The 22,983-nt window shown below is 45.7% G+C and overlaps 1 protein-coding gene across 8 annotated transcripts in view; it reads right to left on the bottom strand.

The window, feature by feature from the left end:
- Positions 1-22,983, bottom strand: part of cep112 (centrosomal protein 112) — a 103,232-nt gene that overhangs the window by 45,962 nt on the left and 34,287 nt on the right. For 7 of the 8 annotated variants that reach the window (XM_061699729.1, XM_061699732.1, XM_061699736.1 and 4 more), the window contains 3 exons: positions 11,414-11,549; positions 7,692-7,799; positions 1,853-2,035 (listed from right to left, as the gene is read on the bottom strand). In XM_061699729.1, coding sequence (XP_061555713.1) covers positions 1,853-2,035; positions 7,692-7,799; positions 11,414-11,549 — 427 coding nt within the window. The remainder of the gene's footprint in view (positions 1-1,852; positions 2,036-7,691; positions 7,800-11,413; positions 11,550-22,983) is intronic. The other variant, XM_061699734.1, reaches the window with a different exon arrangement.

The raw sequence follows: 22,983 nt of genomic DNA, 5'->3' as shown, positions 1-22,983 counted from the left end.
TCATTTGATACTCAACTGAAACACACTGGATTTTGCAAAGCATTCTGGGACATGTAGTGTTCTCTCAAAAAGCACATGACACTGGGACTGATTGTGAAAGGTAGGAAATATGATGAAAGCTCCATCCGGGGGTATTTTTAGGGCTGGCCAGAGGGCGCCCCTAAAATGGCTGCCAATGTGTTAGTTAGGGTGGAGCAGGTCTTTGTCTTGCATACATGCATACATGACAAAAGTGTTGTCGACTTGTTGTGGTGTTGACTTAAATTGCATATTTTCAAACAAGCCCGGCGTGCGTACTCATTGTTTTAACAATAGCACGGACACACATCATGTGAAACGAGCCAGAAGATTGCACGTCGGACCACGTTGCCTCCGGTGCACATATGTGCTTTAATTGTTTAATGTGCGTATTATTGACACATGACAGCGATGCAGTGGGGGGAAAAAGAAAGCCAATGAGGCGATGTGGCAGCTTATACTAAGAATGCACTGTTTTGAAAGCAACGCACTCGTGTGACATATTTGCAGTGCTATACTGCTATAATTGCCGTGTGCAGTGACAAGTAACAGATTTTTTATTTTAGCATGATGAAAAGAGGATTTCGGAGTGATTTGGCTATCATGTGGCAGACTCCAGAGTTCTCTGGAGGTAGTTCTACAAGTGGTCGTGCCAGTGACTTTCAAGAACATCGCAGTCCTGTCCTTTATCTGTGTGAAGCCTGAATGAAAATTGGGGATCTTCGCTCCTTCCACGCCTGACACTCGGCAGGGATCTGATCGCTATAGTCTAGAATTTTGAACGGCGAGATGAGAGGACAGGAAGTTTGTTCTCTGTCGCCTCCCAACAGCAATGCTGAAATGGACAAATTCTAGCTCGTGTCACGGAGAACTTTACTTTAACGCCACAACGAAAGGGACAGAAAACGACAATTCATAGTTCTCAAAGGAGCTAAGAGACGACGAGAATATTGCTACGTTTACGCTATCCACAATAGTCTTTTACCTGAAAGCAATTCAAAACAACAACTCTTTATGCAAAACATCCAAGTCGTCTAAAGTTTAAATGCAGTTTTGTTTTCTTCTGAAGAACCGTTGACGAGTGACAAAAGCGTTCAACGCTTTCTCTGAATTACATTGAATTTCTAATCATTTCTCAATGGACGTCTTTTGCCAGCTGCCAAAAAGCAAAGTCTGAAGCTTCTATCATCTCCAACTGCATGCCGGTTCTTCAAATGGCTTCCCGCAGAGCGCAAAGCGAGCCGCGGCTGGAGAGACGAGGCGAATGTCAGCGAGGGGGCTACGGGGTGAAGACCTGCTGCTGGTTGGCCAACAAAAATCGAATGAAAATAAAAAGCAGCCGTCGTTAATATGGTGCCAAGCGTCATACAACACTGCGGCAGTCCATGTTGTCATCAGAAATTAACCAGAGGGATATGGAAAAGTGCCAGACGAACATATAGAAAAAGCATTAAAAGCTTAACCGGTTGGGCCCACAAAGAGAAGCACTTAAAGGAAAATATGTTTTACACCTCAACTACCACTGATTTCTGAATTTCTTCCAATACTAGCACAAATTCCCGAAAATATTTCAATAAAATCCAAAGTTCGGGTCGACCGATTTGCAGTCAGTCAGTTTGCGTTGCTGTAAATTGTCTGAATTAAAACCGCGTTTATTAAGCCTTTATTTTCTGTAGTAGCACTACCCAAATGTCAACTGATATTCAAGGAGGTTGGAATATCAGCAGCAAGTGTGGAAACCCGCTGTGCCTTGGAAACAGCAGGAAAACGGGGACGCTACGAAACGGCGGTCTACAGGCGAGTCGGCGCGCGCGGATCAGTGGAGACCCCCTACCTGGCCGTCACGCTTCCTCCACTCCCGGGTGTGCCGCTGGTGCGTCTGCAGGGCGGCCCTTGCCTGGCTCTCCAGGCTGCTCACCTCCCGCTGGCGCTCCTGGACCAGGCTGTCCTTTTCGGCGCAATGCCGCTGTTGCAGGCGCGTCCTCTCCTGCTCGTGCTGCACGCGCTGCTCAGCCATCTGATTGGACAAGCGGGCAAAGAAAGACTTCATCAGCCAACACATACTCGGCAAACCCTGTCGTCATGACAACTTGCCCGTCCGTCCGGTCCGCGACCCTACGATTGGGCTCGGCCGGACGGCGGGACCGCCTCAAAAAGTTGCCCCGGCTTCTTCTTGGCGTTGTCGTCCCGAGGTGGCGTGTTTACATCTGGCGAAGTCCCTCCGCCCTCTCACCTCGCCTGCCCGCCTGCGTAGGCCGGCACTGAACGTGCCATTCGTCTCTCTTCCAATCTGTCCCCCCCTCACCTTCTTCTTGTGTGATTGGCATATAAAAGAGCATCGAGCTCGGGCCGTGTATGAAAGCTGGCAGGGGTTAGCCATCTGGCTGCGGCGACTACCCCGTGCCCCGTGCTAAGCGTCTGACAGCATGTGAAAATCGGCTTAGGCGACGACTACGAAAAAAAGGAGACGGCAGAAACTTGAATGAGGTAAAGAAAGACTGAAATATCTTGGGTCAATCCGGTTTTAATGAAGCAACGAGCTGCATACCCCAACCGAGGACAGTAATGTACAGTAGTTTCCAAAAGACGCTAGAAACAATTCCCCGCTTCTCTGTTGTTCTCTTTTCAATTCCGCTCTTTGTCAGAGCTTAATCATGCTGGCAGCTCGAGCTCAAGTTTATATCCCATCACAGCTGAGAGCAAAGTCACCTGCTGAGAGGTGAGTCTCGCCAGCAGCCAGCGAGCCTTTCCCAGGCTCTGCTCTGTTGTGCCCCTCCTCACGCCCCCCGTGGCGGGGCCGGTGGCCAAGGGGACCGGTAACCCCCGCTCCGGCGTGCCGAGCGGCCCCAGCCGGAGGCTTGGAAGGAGAGCGAGGGGCCCGGGGTCTATTCGCCTCCCCGCTTTGAAGCTAATCCCCCCGGCGCATTGTGTTTGACGGCACCCTACCTGGCTCGCCGGCGTCTCTCTGCCCGCTGCCTGGTCTATCCCTAAACCTATCTCCAGACCTCGTGTGCTATTCAGAGCAGGGGATGAATAAGGAAGCCGGATTCCGTCCTCGCTCTTGAGACGAAGGCCACAACGGACACTTTATTTTAGTGGCCAAGAATCAAGCCTGCAGCTTTCTCGGCCGCTTCGTTACATTGCTTCCGAAAAGGCTTTTGGGGAGAATGACAGTCGGATAAAAGTTATTGAATTCCTTGGGATCAGTTACCAATGTGGCGGACAAACACAGGCAGAAAATGCTATGAGAGGACTCTGCGAGCGAGCTGTTTGCGGCCAAATTAGCACTTGCTTCTTAAACGAAAATCAAATCAAATCCACGGTCAGAAAGCAGACTGATACGTAAGCGGACAAATTCTTTGACAACTCCTCAGCGGGACATGCGGAAACAGACACTGGTGGAGGACATCCTCGGCTTACTGCACGCGCCTGCTAACTGTCCCTGGACCAATAGGAATTTGCAGAAAAGAAGGGATTAGAGGCGAAAGGAGGATGAAGAAGAAAGTGGCGAGAAACACCCATTGAACGGAAAAGCAAAGGAAAGACGACGGGCGGGCAGGAGATGACGGAGAGCCGACCCAGCGAGGCGCCTGACTGTGACATCACACGGTACCAGCATGCAGCGCAGCGAAAGGATGCTGCGATTCTTAAAGGAGCCGCTGCGACGCTTCCAAGGGAAGGCAGAGGAGGTCGCGGCACAGCTCGGTGCCACAGATGCCGAGCGGTGCGGCGTGTCGGCGCCCGGCGCGGCTCCCGTCGGCCTGCCTCGACGGACGTGGATGCGTGCGCGGGACACTGAGCGAATAACGGGCGCGATCAGAAATGTTTGGGAAGCGGGAGGCTGCGGAGGACAATCAAGCAGATGACCTGTCTGCTCTCGGCAGAAGGTGACCGCGAGAGGAGAGGAGAGGATGACAGCTCTCGCTGTTGCGACTCCAGCGCCGATGACCGTCAAGTGGGCGCAACACGCAGATCAAAGTGTGCAAATTACTTCCCCGCGCTTGCATTTCTACAAACTAACAACACGGGCCTTGACAAGCGCTTCCCTTTACTGTAAAGGCCATCCCAAATTCCCAAGAGGCCGTCAAACCCCACCGCGTCACGCCGGAGTCATGAGGCGCAAAACAATTCGGTCATAGAAAAATCCCGCTTGAAAGCGTGGCTGAGGCCGCCCTTGAAGAACATTCGTCATGGATGTCGCAATGAGCCGTTGCCCAAGTCGTGACGGCAAACTCTCTGGGGCCGCACGTGCCCGCATGCCAGCAAGAGCGTCCGGCATGCACTGAGGGTACGTTTTGACGAGGGGGAAAAAAAAATGGATTTTGTTTTTTGGATACTTTGCATTCCACGTGGAGACAATCTACATTCACATGGAGCTGCAAGAACATAAACTGTAAAATGGGCATTATGGTGCCTCACAGTTCTAAGGTTTGGGCCTTCAATCTCGGCAACAGCCTTCCTGCGTGGATTTTGCTCTCAACTGACTTCCTCCCACATTCCAAAAACATGCTTGTCAGGTTCATTGGCGATATTGTAGGCATCCGTAATGAGAAACTGCACACACGTGAATGGCAAAAGTGACGTCATATGCGAAATGACGTCGCAGATGTCTCGACTCGTCACAATTAACGTTACAGATATCGTGAATGAAAGTTCCACATATTCAAAATGTAATCACGACTGGTCTATTTTCTCTCAGCTTCGCACCTCGGCAAATACAACCACAATAATAAACAGATTGATAAATGAATACCCCTCAAGGGCTAATTGAAAAATATGGACAATGCTATCTTTACAGAGGCTGAACTTCTAACGGCGCTCTCTAAGTTTCCATTCAGACGACCCAGATGACAGCGTCTCCTGAATAATCTCCACACGGCACGGTGTGTACTTTTCCTGCTTTCCCTTTAATCAGCGTCACAAGCGTTCACGGGCCCGTCGTCACGCCGACAGGCCCGTCATCCCTTATCTCGAAGACAAAAGGTTTCCTGATGTGCCGCTAACCTTTTGTAGCCTACTGTCAACCGCATCCCCGCCACTCTGCCATATTTCCCACAATTCCCACTTTGATTGTGTACCTTTTCCTTACGCGACGGGCTTAATCATTTCTCTTAGTGACAATGGGAAGTGGGCATTCAAAGCAGCCGTAAAACTATACAATTACTTCAATTGCACAGCAGTCGGAATATGTTTCATTCTATAAATAAATGCAATCAGTTTGATGGTTTTAAGTGCCATTTGTGTGATGATGTCTGAATTTACCTCCCTAAATGTTCAAGCATACAATGAATACATATTGCATGTTTATTTCCAATTTTTCACCCTCGATCTGCAGCAATTTCCACGCGGCGGGACAACTTACTCCGCTCTGCAAATGAGAGTTCACACGCTTGTGAACACGGATACGGTTGGTAAATACCAACGTCACACCTGTTAGCGATGCACGCTGTGCTCATTTTGTTTCAAAAGACAACAAAAGATGCAACCGTTCCTATTATTTGAAGCAGGGGCGCTTGGCGACGGCCCGTTTCATGCTGCCCGCCGTGCTTTCTAAAAACGAATAAAAGCTCACAGCAACTGTTACATAAGGCCGATAAACATTTAGCCCACAAATGCTCTCAAGATATAACAATAAACAGTTGTTTGATCCTTGCATCAATTTAGCACAGTCCTCAGATGAATTTACAAGAAATGAAATGGGCTCTGATAGGAAAAACATGAGTCAATCCTTACTTGAAGGACATTTCACGGCAATCAAAGGCGACATGATTTCATAAATCACAAATTTTACAGTGCAACTATTTTGCATGCAAGGGAAAAGGTTTGATTCTGCACCGCTCAAAGAAACATGCTCGTGGGAAAAGTTTGAAGGAAATCATGCTAAAAGTTCAGTGGAGTTTGTCCTCCCTCCCTCCCTGTACAACGGTGAGACGAGCTCATCGTTATTTCAGTGCACGGAACAGTGACACCTTCAGATACGACACACCTGACTTGCATTGCGTGTTTCCAGATACGAGCCATCGTTCGGTCGATTTTTTTGCTTTGACTTACGAGGAAAAAATTAAATACATCCATCCATTTTCTGAGTCGCTTCTCCTCACGCGGGTCGCGGGCGTGCCGGAGCCTATCCCGGCTGTCATCGGGCAGGAGGCGGGGTACACCCCGAACTGGTCGCCAGCCAATCGTGGGGCACGTACAAACAAACAACCATGCGCACCCACATTCACACCTACGGGCAATTTAGAGTTGTCAATGACCCTACCATGCATGTTTTGGGGATGTGGGAGGAAAGCGCAGTGCCTGGAGAAAACCCACGCAGGCACGGAGTGAACATGCAAACTCCACACAGGCGGGGCCGGGGATTGAACCCCGGACTTCAAGCTGTTTATTGTCCATCCCAGTTCAGGCTTACTTACAAAACAAATATAAAACAAAGAGAATTACACGTTGTGTATTTAATGGAACTACACATCTTGCCCTTATTAAAGTCCTTTTAGCCTAATGCTTATAAACAGTGGAAAGAGAGGTCGAGAAAGCATTTTCAAAACCCTTAGAAACAGTGGAAAACACCATAGAAAAGCTAACAAATAGCAAAAAGGGACATTCAAACAGACATGTATTCTTTATCCTCTGCGAAGAACGAGTAATTATTGTTGCGGCTTACAGAGCCGCAATTTGTCACGGACTCCGTGTACTTTATATCCGTACGTCTGTTCGTAATGATGTTTCGACTGAGACAATCCAAAACAAAACAATGTCTAAATTCATTACTGCAAAATTGAGCTTTTTAATATACCGCCAAAACGGTGTGTCGTGTGTCGAAAGACTTTTTCAAATTTTTTAAAGCCAATACTGAACACGACCGTTCGATATGGGCTCAATATTATATCAGAAAATTTGGATTTAATATTGTTGATATGATCATTTGTGGTTTTGCATCATTGTGCAAAAAGACAAGAAATAGAAGGCATATTCATCAAATATTTATGAACATTTCCAGGAAATGATGTCAGTGCTATTTATTTCCTCTGTGGCATTTTTAAGGGATTTTCAAAGAAAATCTTGTGACAAAAACTAAGAATTCAGCCATTACTGTATATTTACTTTTTTGCAGTCAACTGTTACATTCTCATTCTCATTCTCATCGTTAGGGTTTGTTTTGACGTAAAAGCCGAACGAAGCCATACTCGAGTCGCGATGTGTTTCTCGAGAATAACCGGTTACTGCGTGACCTCCCCAGATAATATCCAAAGCTGCGGCTTAATTGAATCCAGTACTCCGTATAAAGATGTCATCCTACCCCCGGGGAAGATTGAAATGGGTTTTGAAAATGCTCTCTCGACCTCTAATACGGGAGGACGGTTGGGATGATCAGGTCACGGCGCATCTGCGATGCGGATTACCTTCACTTTTCACTCTCAGTTTGGCGGCAGCTTAGCTATTGAGACGCGATGGAAGCTTAATCAAAAGCGTGTTACTTATCACGAGAAATTAATCTGATGGAAATCAGATGAGAGGAGGGGACGACGACGAATAACAAGACGATTCCACTTGGACGTCAGTCACCGTGGCAGGCTCGCCAATTGAAAATGAAAGAAAGACAAAATAGTTTCCGGCGGCTGCTAGCCACGAAGCGTGCTAACAACACGTGGAGTTCAAATGTCAACACAGACCTGCTGCTCGTATTTTTGTCGGAGGGTGTCGAGTTGTAGCGAGAACTCCTTGGACTGATTTTCACGGAGACACCTGGAGTGCTGCAGGTCCTCCTCCACCTTCTCCATCTGCAACACCAATATGACAACAACGTGTGGGACATTCGAAATAGCGTTGCAGCTAAGGGTTATTTGAAGAATCGATTCATTTTTGGATTCATCAATGAATCACATTGTTAATTTCCACCCCTTTGTTCCAAAACAGCACATTATTTTAAATCGACAGTGCAGAAAATGCACAATCAAATTGATTTTGATTCACTTACTCAAGGTCCGTAACATCAGAAAATCGTAAAAATGTTGATCATTCTTTCCCAAAGTAAAAGCAGATGTTTGCAAAAGTCTTATTTTGATTAAACACAAACTTATCGGTCTGCTTTCATGGAGGACTACAAAAATCTGAGCATATTTACTGTTGAGAGGCAGGAATTGAGAGGATTTGGACAATTTGAAGGTAAACAAAGTCTGGAAACGATTATTCGATCATCAAAATAGTTGTCCATTCATTTGATAAATCCTTGAGTTGTCGATTCATTGTTTCTCCTCTACTTCTAAATTCACAAAAACTAACAGACTCATCTGCAACACTTTCAGGTTGAGGAATTAATCACGAAATACTGAACGCTTTCTGTATGTGGGTCATATCGGGTGAGTGGACTTCTGGACTTTTTTGACGGACCCCCCCCCCCCCCCCCCCCCCTCTCCAAAACAAATACAAATATGCTAATCTTCCTTTGAAACCATTCACATAACACAGAATGCCTTCTATTTTGTGCGGTTTCTTTTTTTTCCACCAAGCTAATGCAGCACACATTGACATTTGACAATGGGAGAACGACAGGCAGAGGAGGAGAGAGGATGGAAACGTTATTTGGAAAATGTTCTGCGATGACGGGGGGCATGTTTGAAAGCGGCAAAGGCCGAAAAGGACGAGGATGACAGGGTTGTTCTCCTCTGTCCCGTGGCTTTGATGCGGGCCGACGAAGTCACATCGGGGAGATGAGGAGGAGCAGCAGAAGAGATGGAAGCATGCGAGGGGGAGGAAGGATGGAGGAGGAGGCGGGGAGGAAGACATCAATACAAACATTTTCCAAGCATCAAAATGAAATCCTCCACATAGACAGAGAACACTTCAAAACTGAAAGCAAGAAAGTCTTTGTGAAACTTTGCCATAAAAGACGAGCTGGCCATCATTCTATCTCGACTCCTTAGACAGAATGTAGTGCACAGAAGTATTGGGACACGTAAATTATGCCTACAGGAAGTGAAGATGGAAGAAAATCTGTTGCTGGGTTATCTTTGCAGCGATATCAGCTTCCACTATGTGCGTCAGTGGCGTTTTTCTGTCTTTGCATCCACAAGATCATTTGTGAGGTATAAGGTAGATAGATGGTCGGTGGAAACTTGCTTTTTTCAGAATTGTTTTGTCATCTAAATTATGTCCAGGTTTGATTCCTTACAAAAAAAAATTAAAAATGCAAACAGAAAATATGTGACTCGGCCAGAATCGATGCACGTTCATCCGAAGCATTTGGTGAATTCAACAGATGGCAAGGTGTTTTCCAAATTGCAAACATTTAATAACAACTCAAGGCAAGAACCCTCCCGGTCTACTTGGCAGCAGTCAGGCAACATCATCGGTGTAAGAACATTGCAACATTAAGCTGAAAGGACAAACAATGTGGTTGTTTAACGGCGCAGCATGTAATTGTCTTTGTTTTATTTTTAGTCTGAAAGTAAACTTCAACTGGGAGTGACAAAAAACGGCTTGAAAGTTTCCTTTTTAAGAAATTACTTCCGATCTGCCAAACTGCTGTCGCATCACTCGTATCTCAAGGCACCACTGTACTTAAAAATTGATGAATACACAAGTCTAGTGGATGAGCATTTAATGGTTCTGTCAGTTACTATACGTCACTGGAACAGTATTTGCAGTAATTGATAATCATTGTTAGACCAATTAAGTGAAATTGGATCATTTCCCGTGGCACAACTTATGATGATCCGACTAATGTGCCGCGGGACAGTGGGTGGCGATCACTGCTCTTCCATCAACACTGGAAAAAAAAAAAAAAAAAAACAATCTTCACTCATTAGTGTTTCAAAAGAAAGACTGCTTGCTCTCCCACACATGAAAGTCTTTCAAATTTTCATGATCACACTCTTTGCCGCCTCACACGCACACGCGCAACGTGGAAAAAAATGTTTTAAAAACACGCACGCTAAAGAAAAACGCCTGTAGCCAAACTGACTTTCTGGACAGCTTTGGGAGTTTTAAAGCTGCATCGATCGGAGAAGCTTTGCCTAAATAGCGGCGGCGGCGGCGGCGGCCCACGCGGTTTGGAGGGCTGACAGTGAGGCACTAATTAGAGCGGCTGACGTTGTAAGCGTTGTCTGGCGGAATACACAGCGGCTGCCTCTGCCACACCCGCTGACTGTGAGAACGCAGCCGCTGCACCTGCAGAAACATCTGAGCAATCACGCTCATCGAGCAAAAGTTCATTTGATAAATTATAAAAGCACAACCCTACAATTATGTCATTGGTGAGGTATGCGTTTATTCTTGCGGTTGTAGCAGTATTGAGTTGCACTTGTTTCGGATATACCGTACTTCCGTATCAATAACGCTATCAGATTTACAATCTCAATTCTAATACAATATTTGTTCCATTAAATTGTGTGAATTTATTCATTCTCTTCATTTGGCAGCATTTCCATTGGCGACACCGCGTCCATGTGGATGTTAGATTCTTCGGCCAATCCGATTTCGGCCTCTGTCAACCGAAGACTTTCAGAATCAGTCGTGCTGGCCCTCGTAACTAAAAAGTGTTTTAGCAATGGGATTGTTTCTTGAACTCAATCACATTTCAAATTGAGCCGGCCCTCGATGACATCAGCATTTTTGCGTCCACTCGTTGGTTGGTCAGAGCAAAACGTGTTACTTGTTGCGCCCAACTTCGATGAGCAAAACGCCTGTAGCAATTTTCACATATTAATACATTTCTTAGTCATCCTCTCTGGTGATGTCGTTCGTTTATGTATTTTAAGTGTAAATTTTGTATGCGTTTGTCCGTAAATCCCCACCGAGGGCCGAGGCACCAAACGCGCGGCCTGCCACTGCGAGATCCGTTATTAAACTCCGTACGAGGGTCAAAATATGAGAAACACTTTCAAGTATGATGCGTTGCTGTTTCTGCACGCCTTCTTACCTCCAGTTTTTGCTGGTGACCGGCCGGGCATGCAAAATAACAAGTATGTATGTGATGTAATAAAGTGGATAAAAGAGGAGAATAAAAAGGAGTGACGAGGGAAGAAGAAGAATTCCAGGACAGCCAGCGTGGCGCCCTCGTACAGCTGCGGTCAGGCTGTGCTTCCACCGCTCCAAAGCAAAATCTGGCGCTCGAGTGCGTGCGTCCGCTTTGTCTTGGTGAAACCCTTCCGAACATCTCGCTCACGGCGCCGTAATCACAACAGGGAGGTTAAACGCACATAAATGTAAATGCATTTGCGGCGGCATGCAAGACTAAATGGATTTAATGCATGACTGTCGGCAACTCGCTGAAGCAGAAATATAATAAGAAACAGGTGCACTTGTTGTGTTGCGCTTCTGCGCTTTCAACTGCATTATGCGTCTCTCTGCTTGTTGCGTATGCGTCGCATGCGTGCGCGTGTCACAGTCAAACCTGGAGCTTGAGTTCAGCCTCGGCCTTCTCGGAGCTGAGCTTCACCTGCCTCCTGAATTGCTCCAGCGCCGTGTCGGCCTGTTGGAGGCGCACAAGATGGCTCTCTCCGGTTCGGTCCAGCCGGTTCGCCGCGTCTCTGCCGACCCAAGACGGACACGGGTCAACACGAAAAGGAGACGGCAAGCCGACGCCGATTCCTCCGTTAGAACTGCGGGGGAGCCGCAGACGATCCCAGGCGACTTTGGCCGAGAGGCAGGGGCGTAAACTGTTTATAGACGACGAGCACTGCCACCCATCGTCAATGTAGAGTCTTCGGTTAACCGAAGAAACGTTGAATGTGGAAGGAAGTCACGGTACCTGAAGCAGACCCGCACGCGCAACCAGGCCGACACAACTTTTGCAGCATTTATATTGTGCGCGGCTTGCCCGCGCTGTTAGCCAATATTTTCCGAGACGATAGGCGGCAGTGTGGAGCCTCTACGGCATACGAACGACACTACACCTTAATAGAAATAGAAAAGCAGGTTTTTGTAGGTGCGCGGTGCGGAAATTGTGGGCCATGCAGACGTCGCACAGAGCAGTAAAGTTGGTGAAATGACGCAATTTAGCCGTGCGGACCTCGCGGATGTGTCAAGCATGAACCGAGATGAACCGGCTGTTCTGCGACAATACAAGACATACAAACAGGTCTGGACAATCATAAATGTGCAAACGACCGCTTGCCGAGAGGACTCCATCATCCTCATCGCAATTCAGTAGAAGACGATCTGTGTGTGATGCTGGTCACATTGCTTAAGTGTCATAAATCCGTGTGATAATCCAAATGTACATTTTAATCTATGAGCGTGTATACACATCACCTTTTCTTGATATATATATATATATATATATATATATATATATATATATATATATATATATATATTTTTTTTTTAGTGTTTCTTATTTTGTGTATTGACAAAATAAGTTTCTGAATATATTCCCCCTGACACCTGGGCTGTGCGCGCGCGTGTCTTCAACGCAGATTTCACGCTGCTATCGCTGGCAAATGTCAGGTCATCCGGTTTGCAGGGCGAGCCGACTGACAGGCATACTGAGAGCTGTCAGTGCCGAAGCAGCCGCCCGCAACGTGCTGCGCGACAGCGGCGGGCAGCTGTCAAGTCTCCAGGTGGGCTGCGAGGCGCGTGTGCGCGCCAGGGTGGATGCACGCAGCAGCTCAAGGTGAAGGTGATATTTTTGTAAAATACATTTTAGAGTCAGGCGAGGCTGAAGACGGAGTAAACCCAAGTGTGTTTCCTGAGATCTAAACAACTCAATCACCATTTGTGTGTGTCTACCACTTGTTCATTCACTCATTCACTGGCGTGGACGATTCGATTCGTCAACTAGAACCCAAACGTTTGCTGCCACCGACGAATACAATATTTTCATCAAGTCCGTTTTTCGACGGGTCGTTGTGGAGGACGGTCTCACCCAGTTCAGCTCGTCTGTGAAATTCAGATTTGTAAACCACTGTAATGATTAACCGATCCCCGTAGATGGCGACGTTGCATCGCTTTGGATCTGCGATCCGCACAGATTAGAGGGTGAGCGAGAAATGACAACACGTTGGAAATCAATTTAGTCCCCTCACACGCCAACAGAATATGTATATGCCTGCTATAAACACAGTGTGTTGCGGTAGGTTGCAAATGTGTGTCATGATCGTGACAAATGGAGGGAATGACGAACGAAAAAAGCCGCTGGTGTTCAGTTTCTTAGTTGTGCATCTCTAAATAAATGATTCTTTTCCCATCAAAATACCTTTTGCGGTCTTGTTTCGTTGTTTTGTAGATTAACGTGTCACATACCGTATTTCCACGACCATAAGGCGCACTTAAAAGTCTTCAATTTTCTCCAAAATGGACGGGGGCGCCTTATAATGCGGCGGCGAGTTCCAAAATCTGTAAATGTTGTGTGACTTTGATGAGCGCGCCGCTTGACCGACTGGGAGCATTTCCTGCCGACACGCTGCTTATATAGAGGAAAGGCGGACGTTAAAGGGGGAAGGGTGCGTGTGACAGAGGACGCTAAAGGCACGCGCCCAGTAGGTATATAGCGCCGGTATGTGCATTGTGCAAAACGACATCGGTTTGGCTAAGGACCCCCAAAAATGGCGCCTACGAAGAGACACGCTTACGAAGCACAGTTTAAACCGCAAGCTGTCAGTTACGCGGAGGAACATGGGAATGGAGCAGCCGCGAAAGAATTCGAGATCAACGAATACTCTTCGGCCAGGAAGCGATGCTTTTGGTGAAAGCGACACATCTTGTACTGCTAAACACGCAAAAAGCCAGAAACAAACTTTCTGGTTAAAGGAGAGTTCTATCCTTTAATCTTAACACGTAGACTACCGACATTTAAACCAACGGGTAAAGAGTCAGTCCAGGCCAACGAAATGGTTTGAAATGTTGATTATTCTTCTTTTTTTTTTTCTGTGGTAATTTCGCCCACGCAGTATTATTAGGAAAATGCATATAAATCGATTGCATTTTGGCACTAAATCAGAACTGGACATACACAGCGCAAATTCAACCCTCACTTCCTGCACCCTTCTAACGAATATTCTGAATGTGAATGATGAATTTTTGCTTTTAGGCGGAAGAGCGGGAGGGAGAATCTATTTTTCGGGTTGGCGGATGGTACTTCAAACCAATTACAAGAAAAACACAAAGGGGGTGAGGGAGCACTTAGATACAGTGCTGCACATTAATCTGTGTTTAGCAGACTATCAAGTGTATGCGCGTTTGTGTGTGCGAGTGTGTGTGTACAGTTCATAAAGGACGGAGAACATAAAAAAGGAATGAGGGTAGAGGATTTTAAAAAAAGAATATGTACGCTTTCACATCTCTTTATAGAGTTCTGCGTCTTTATAATTTTGGTCTCTCTCATGTCAGACATCAAACATAAAAGAAATTGTTGTTTTTTTTTTCTCTACTTGCCTTTCCCAATTTTGTGTACTCTGTAATTATTAATCAGTCTCAATGACTCCGCTGCCTCACGGGCTCAAACAGACAAAAAGGATACGCAGAGAGATTAAGCCGGAAGACGAGAAAAGTGACGAGGGGAATAAAGAGAGTCTTCGTGGAACTTCCGCGAAAGCCCGGCAATGAATTCTGCGAGTTGCACCAGAGAGAGGAAAAAAAGTGGGAAAAGACGAGCGAACTTGACTGACAGCCGCACTGGCGGAATGACTAGGTTGGGAGCTGGCTAAGCTGGAAACGCACACCAAAATTCCCCGCAACAAACTTCAAAAGTGTGTGACACACTGAAACATATTCTCCTCCAACACCGAAGAGTCCGTGACCACATGGAACCGACAGCCATTCCTGGCAGAAGAACTGTATTCCTCTCTGTGTGTGTGTGTGTGTGTGTGTGTGTGTGTGTGGTCATAAGGGTGGTAGACAGCGTGTCACCGTCAATAACAGAGCAATGAGGGCAAGATGAGAGGACAGAGAAAAAGACTCGGGGAGCCCCGCTAGCGACAGGAAGACGGAGGGTGCCAGCGCCAGGGTCGGCCACGCGGCTTGAAACGGATCCCTGGTCAGGAAACTGGAAGGAGACGAGGCTCAAATTAAAGATGTGCCTTGGCCAAAGAGGAAGTCTTCTCATCCTTCAATTCTCAACGGCTGTTTAACGGGCAGGAAGAGGGGGAGGTGAAAGGGAAGCGCCGGGTGAAGCGTCCATTGCCGTCCAAACCGCCGGCAAGGCAGACGGGAAGGCGTTGCAATCTACGATTGCGGTATTTTCGGAACTGAGGTGACCGCGCGGAACGGGCCGGAGATAGACAGACGTGCTAGAAATAAACGCGCCGTTGCTAATTCGCCGGCAAGGGCGACGGGTGTTGTTCTGGCGAATGTCTGTCGGTTGCGTCGTACAGTGTTTGCTGACCTTTATTGTGCCAAGGCGCACATTTTTCATGAGTCAAAATCTCACGGCACGTCACCCAGCAAAAATGGCACAGCAAGGAGTTATGGGCCATGCCACCCAATCTGTGCTCTCTGCTTGTTCTCACTCTCATGTCTGTCTTCTTTTCAACTCTAAATCTAATAATACGCATATTGAATTACTCAGCCCATCTCAGACAACTTTATTGTTTTATTGAACAGTACAGCGGGGGACGGGGGGGGGCCTGACCGCAGATTGCAAAAATCTGCAGATAATTGACGGCCATTATAATTGCATGGAAAACATTTTTTTGCTTTTTAAACCCCCCAAATTATTGATTAATTGGGGATATACCGCCAATAAGCTTTTTCCAAGTTGCCCCCCCCCCAAAAAAAGACAAAAACTGGGAAAAAAATTAGGAAACAAATCCACAAACAGGTGAATCCGTGGGAGCTGAACCGTGAGTATGTGGGGGTCCACTGTCCTGAAACCCCTCATTTGAGGAACATGACTGAAAGTAACATTATCGTACATCATCCTACATGTTAGGATTGGTGTTCTTGAGGTTTCCGCCAAAGCAGGACTGTTTGGGGCCAGTTTGGTGCGGTAACATTTCCATTGTAAAGGTCCCAAATTACACAAAACTTTTCAGTGGTCCGTCATCGGAGTGCCACTCGCTGTCTCCAGTCTAACAAAAAAAATGATTGAACGGGAAGAAAATAAAAAGTTCAATTTCAAAGAAAGAAATCCTGTTGGATACATTTATTTTCTTTAATTAAGTGGCAAATGACACGCTGTCTCAGTGGTATGCTAATGCTAATGTAACGCCACGCTACCCCGCCGACACGCGCGGCAGCGGCTATCGAGGTTTACCCAAGCCGTGGCAAACTGAATGGAACTCGTGGGAAACATGGCTTTAATTCAAAGGTTAACTTAACTTTTAGCAGGACACAAATCTCCCTCCGCTCTCATGGCTGCTATTCTAGTTTGCTCACGCTCATTTGCGAAGAAGAATTTACGAGTTTAAAGACGCAATGTAGGTAGAGCACTGCACGCCAGAAAGCATTCTTAAATATAGATGCCTTTGGTTTCTAATTGTATAAAAGCATTTGCGTCTGTGAACTCATTCAAAAGGAATGATAACGAATCCGCAGACACTTCAAAGGGGCCCGGGATGAAACAAAAGAGGGAGCGTACGGAAAGAGGCAAAATGCAAAACTGAAATATTCAGCGTCCTCTGAAGAAGAAAATAAACCAGGCTTGGTTTTCATCCACATCCCCAGAGAAAGGGAGAGAGAGAGAGGTGGGCTGAAAGAAGACTGAGGCAGAATAAGAGAGTAAGCGAACGTAGAAGAAAAGCAATGACTGATGTCATAAAGGAGGGAAGCATTAAGTGGCTTAAACACACACCAGCGCAAGCGTGCTCACGAAGAGCTCATGGCGGGCCAAACCATTAAGTACACCTCCACAAGAGGATGTCATCAGATCCAATACAAGAGTTCAAGTGGACTTCCTTTTGTTTGTATACAAAATGATCTGCGGTCTGTGAGTGCCTCAAACTTTATCCGTCTGTTTCTAAAAATGTGTCTGTGAGCGAGCCATTCTGCACTTCCGCTCCACTCTTATGCAAAAATGGGGCTCATTTACATAATTACACAATAACCAAACCCCACACTGAGTTTCTCCGCCCGTGACATGCCGGCGAGGCTGGGTGAAGGTTCAGAGTCACTTTCATTTGACGGTCAAACTTCGAAAATATAAAACAAGCCAATGACAAACAGAAAGCGCTAACTGAGCGTGCCTTCTATGAAAACGTATTCTTGCGCCGTTTGTAACCTCAAAATGTTGTATGTTGGTACCATCAGAAACCGAGACACCCCCTGTCATTTTGGAGCGCCAGTCTGCGACCCACCCAAAATGGCTCAGTGACCCACTTTTGCGTGCCGACCCACCAGTTGAGAATCACTGCTCTAGGCCCTGCCAATGAAAGGCACAACGCATCCGTGTACTCCAGTGTGTGTGTGTGTGACTGAATTCCACTTCATTATAATAGTTTCTTAATAGTTTGGGGATGTGTCCCCGCGACACATTCACACAATATGAAGTACGGCCTCCACAACATTTTTGGTGTCAAAAGCTGGTCTCAACACGAGCCCAGGAGTAAATGAAGGTGCGCAGTGGGGGTAGACAGTCGCTGAAATTGACAGATGAAAGTGTTAAGTCTCGAACAAATGAATTCCCTTGCCATTATTTCCTCCTGGGAACATTTGTTTTGAAATCAGAACAACACTGAAGTCAACCGTCATCTCACAGAACCAATTTCGTTCCTGTTTGGAGGTTCCAGCTCTATCGGCTCTCCAGTACAAGACAACAATACAATAACGATCTTATTTGAAATATTAACATTTGTTTGGCTGTGTCAATTCATAACAAGCCTTATAATGTAAAAGCTGATTTCAAACTGTTTGGATCGCATAGGAATATGGAGGCGTACCAGATAAACTGTCCAGTGAGTGTACAGTACGTAAAAGGCACGAAGAATCAACGCTAAAATCGATATTATAAGATTTGTTGGAATTGGAACAACCCGCAACTCAAGGAGCCTCAAATGTTTTTGTTCCTGTCAGGTTGGTGGTATCGAATTGATGCTTAAGCCACCTCCTAATAAGACCTCTCACTAGCAGTTTCCATGGGAGTCAAATATTGAGTCGGGTGAGGCTTTTCCAATATTCCGGATCCACACCTCCACCTCCACCTCCACCTGCTCCTGCAGCTCAGCTCTAACTGAAGCATCCTAAACCTCTGCTGACTAGCCCTGTTCCCTCTGTGGCCCGCCATCATCTACACCGCCGAGCCTGCCTTCCCTTTCGTCCGTCAGCGCTGTTGTGGGAGAAGCAATGCTGGGGGAGATAAGACCACTTCAAAAACACGAATCGGAGCTGCGCACGCACACATAGTAACGCAGCGCGTGCACGATCCACCTGAAAGTAGACGAGCACCGTGGCATGCGTGACCAAGCAATGACTTAACAGTCAGATTGGCTGTTTAGCAGTTCAAAGGCTGCCATCCATCAGGGATCCAAGCTGGAGGACAGTTGCTTTATGCTACACAAACGGAGAATGCATTCTCATTTGAGGATTTCCAAAAAGGCCCACAGCATGCGCAGGATTGGACCAACGCGACCAGTTCATGCGCAAAAAGCCGACAAGCGCCGTTGAGACCAAAATAGATCGCGGCGTTGTTCCATGTCGCATTTCCTAAACCTGCAAAATGCCTCTGTAAAACTGGTAGAGAATAGAGCTTTTATTTCAGGAAGCGACAAGTGCCATACACGTTTCACTGCAGCTCACGCCACCTCCAGTTCGGGCTTCAGTGAGACATATTTCTGTCAATCCCACCATCATTTTAAAACACACAAATTCATTAAATTCTTCACATCGCTATGGCAGCATTGTTTTGTTGTTTTTTTTTAATAGGAAAGTGTCTATTGTCGATATTCTGCACTGTGAGCTGTTGTTTTTCTTTTTCCAATATTATTTATTGATGTGTTGTTTTCAATGTTAAGAATGAAGAATTATCAGAAATGTAATTGAGGTACTGATTTTCAAACAGTGATTCACACTTTTTTTTTTTGCTGTGTTTTTATCCACAGTCTTCTCAATCATGTTAAAATAAAAAGATGTATTCATTCATGACATTTTCCTAATGTCTGAATTACAGAATTTGGGTAAATGGAATTTGCCCCTTTTTAAGGCTGTGCAGAAATCCTGTTGTCAATGTGCTCATGCTTTTAGTGAGTTGTACTGGGCTACATCATACGGAGGCGTGTTGCTCATCATTTAACCCTCTCATCTGTCGTATACATATAAATTTCTCTGTAGGATTCAGTACAACCGATGAAATATGACGCCTAAATATTGCAATTTTGAAAAGAATAGCTCTGTTTTACCCAAATTATAGTTAAAACGGTTACTGCAAACATCACCTCAACATTGCTTTTTTTTTTTTTTTTTTTCCCTTTTTAGTGCTCCCTCTTGTTGCTATGGTAACATCACCCAAAACCTCAAATAGATGCAGCAATGCTTATTTGCATGACAGGACAGGTTGACTTTGAAGAAGAAAGAAGAAGAAAAATGGTTAGTGTAGAAGACTAGTGATGCTAGGAAACAAAAGTGGATATATATATATATATATATATATATATTATCGAAGTGTCCGCAATACAAAGAATAATACCCAGCGTGTGTACATCAGACACTCGCGAGCACACCTTACGTTTCTCGCTGGCATGTTGAGTAGATGTGCTCGTTTAATTGTATCTTTAAGTCTTTCCATCTTGACACGCACGCATGCAGTGTCGCTTTGACTTTGAAGTTCTCCCGGATTGCCTTTAAAGGCCTTTCGCTGTTGCCACGGCAGCAGGCAGGTAGCACACATCTTCAGAGCATTGGCGCACCGAGCACGAGCGCTTAATTAGACAGCAGCCTGATGGGCCACTTTCTCGGTGGTTAACGGCTAAACGAGGCAGCGACTTGACTCCTCACTGACGCTAACAGCGCCCGTCGTTAAGGCGCCGCTGGATGCGTCTGCTGGCGTTTAAAAGCTTTGTTGCCGGGCGGACTTCGACAAGCGCAAACATAAGCGGACGTAGGCATCAAGTGTCCCCTTGTGAGTTGTACGCTGAATATCAAGTGAGTTTTCATTCTATTGAACACAAAGTGACTGTAAATAAAAGTATATCCTCCAACTCAACTCAATTAGGCACATATTAACGCATACGCTGGCAGCCATTTTCAAAGCAGAGTTGTGCTTATTGCCAGCTTGATTGAGCTTTCAAGACCCATAAAATATCGTGTTCTGTGACAATAGAAGCAACAAACGTACCAAGAGAAAGGACAGATTTCTTTTACCAGAAAAAAAAGACATTCTTTAGTAATCAGCAGTAGAGCAGTGTTGCTTTCACTAAAAGCACCGCTTTGTGAAAAGAAACGTCAACAGAACGCTGCCTTTGACGGTAATAGTCTTCAGTTTTGTGACACCTCAAACTGTAAAACAACAAAAACAAAAGTGTGCAAGTGCTTCTGATAGCAAAATAATAAGTAATTTACATATATACAACTATCAAACGCGCCGTGAGCAACGCTGACGTTCCTCATGAACTGCGTCATCTTTTTCTGCGAACGTGATACACACTTTCTACTCACTCCCGCAACAACAACACATTCTGTTGATAGCATGATAACATGTTGTGTACATACTCTGTTGGAGTGGGAGGTGCCTAAACTTGTCCAACTTCCAAGGTGTTGGCATTTCTCTCCCTCATAATCGACACGACAAGCCGAGACTCGCCGCCTAATCGTTATCTTCTCCTCAAAAGCTGTGCTGATCTCGAATCCAAAGCGATGCGATGCCGCCATCTACGGGGAACTGATAGTCATTACAGTGGTTTAAAAACCCTCTTCCACGCCTACCAGTTGAAAAACATATTTGGCAAATACATTTCTCAGTGGAAGGTGGTAATTGGTAGCAAGGAAGTATGTTGAAGTATTACATCTTGTAAGACCTTTGTATGTCGATGGGGGGGGGGGCTAGGTTTAATCGTTGGAAGGTCTTGCACTTACGGGGTATTTTTTTTTTTAAACTAATGTTACAATGTTGTTATACGAATGTTACAAGATGAGTTTGAAATGGCAATACAGCACACTATTTTGGGATCAGAGTTTGTGGTATATTTACACTTTAAACTATTAATATAGGCACCAAGGAAGATTTTTAGGCGGGGTCGTCAATTATCGGGGGTCTTTGGCTACGCAAGGCAGAACTCGGGCTGGTTTGCCACGTGTGCAATAGCAAAAACATTTGGAGAGAGAACTGGGCGAAGACACAAAGCGCTTCCAACCACTGATGAGGATCCAAGAAAGAAAATGGAGCCCCGCACAAGCTAAATCTCTTGTCTCTTCTGAGTTGCTATTGAGCCAAGCAGTTTTAAATCTCTCAACGGGACCGACGGCACCATGACTGGACAGCGCAGGGCTCGGAGCCGGCCTGAGGTTGCAGAATGGGCTTAGTTGGAGCTCCGCATTCTGCTGTCGTTCCACCGACGAAAGCGTAATGTGCTTGTGAAGTTCCCTTAATGTTCCGCTTTGTATTGAAAGTGCTGTCTGCTAAGTGGGGAATGTTGTGCTATTGTACGGCAAAATGGCACGGAGAAGAGGGAGACACAGAAGGGCATAGAAACAAAGGTTTACATGTTATGAATTTCTACTCTGACAACTGAAGCATTACTTCCATAAATGACTTTAGTTCTCCTCTCTCTGCGATTTATTCAACTGGCCAAACACTGATAAGAAAGTAACATTGTAACATAAAACACAAAACATTCATCTTTCAAATCATCTTTCCCCATTCAAATGAAAGGAAATGCCATTAATCGGTTCCAGACCCACATTAAGCTGCTTGTGTTGTGTGCACCTTGGCCACCAGGGGGGGTACAATACAAACACACGCGCGAGCACACACACACACACACACACACACACAAAAACAGTTACAAATACTCAGTAAGCTGCAGTAAGAGTTGTTTTTCACAGAGGATAAGGAATATATGCCTGTGAGTATTGTAATATTGTTTGTCTGGATGTGTTTTCTACCATTTGTCATTGATGCTATTGGAAAGCCCGTCTATGCCATTTTTCATTATGAGTCAGCATTAAGCTAGTGGACATACCTGAGGTAAGGCTCTGTGGTTGGTTGTAATTATCTTTCTTTTATTTGTAGTTTGCCAGTAAACGTCAGCTGGGAGTGGCCTTAAACAGCCTGAAGCCTCTTTTTGGAAGAATTGTTCTCTTTCTGCTGATTAGTGCGACGAGAGTTGAAATCGCTGCGGACATCTGGCGCTCGTATCTCAAATTTCTGCTCTCAGGTCAAAGCAAAAAAGAATCAGCTAAGGGGGAAAAAAAATCCCCAAGTCGAGTCCACTTTTAAGTTGAGAACACTGTGTGTGTCACAGGAGTGTTTGTGTTAGTGTTTGGACCGTAAAGCAATGATACGAATTTGCAAAGTTTCACACCATGTCCTGATCAGTATGGCTTCTCAACTCACTTTTTAGAGTCATTTTTCTTCAGAGACATTTTTGAAACGCTTCAAAGGGAATAGTGAAAGGGCTGCCTTGTTAACCTGCAATCAGGATTCATAGCGACTGTTCTTAACATCAAAGACTGGTTTCAGTACCGTTTGACATCACAAAGGCTAAAATGCGTGATTGGGGTATCGGGGTAGAGCAAGAGCTTCTCATTTTGAGCCAAACCTTATTCCGCATTTCCTGATCCCTGCTATACTCCAATTTAGACAAACGGTAAGTTTTCCCCCCAAGGGAAACAGGTAGTATTCCAACTTTAGTTACCTTAGTTCATAGGCGCTGTCATTCACAAACAGACTTAACAGTTTAACTTCACTGCTAACCAAAACAGCAGCACCTCGTGAGGGATGTAAGCAGTGTCTCAAGTGAATTCAAGTCTGGATTAGTTTTTTGCATGTCCTGGGGGGGGGGAATGGTATGAGGCTGTATCATCAGAAAAGGCAGAAAACGTGAATCGTGTTGAGTTCTTTAAGAAGGGACAGTCAGTTGTCAGCCACACAAGAGG

This window comes from Phycodurus eques, chromosome 16, assembly GCF_024500275.1.
Source record: "Phycodurus eques isolate BA_2022a chromosome 16, UOR_Pequ_1.1, whole genome shotgun sequence".
In the NCBI taxonomy this organism is placed as follows: Eukaryota; Metazoa; Chordata; class Actinopteri; order Syngnathiformes; family Syngnathidae; genus Phycodurus; species Phycodurus eques.
The sequence above is the reverse complement of the archived record's forward strand: the minus strand, read 5'-3'. Positions and strand labels throughout refer to the sequence as shown.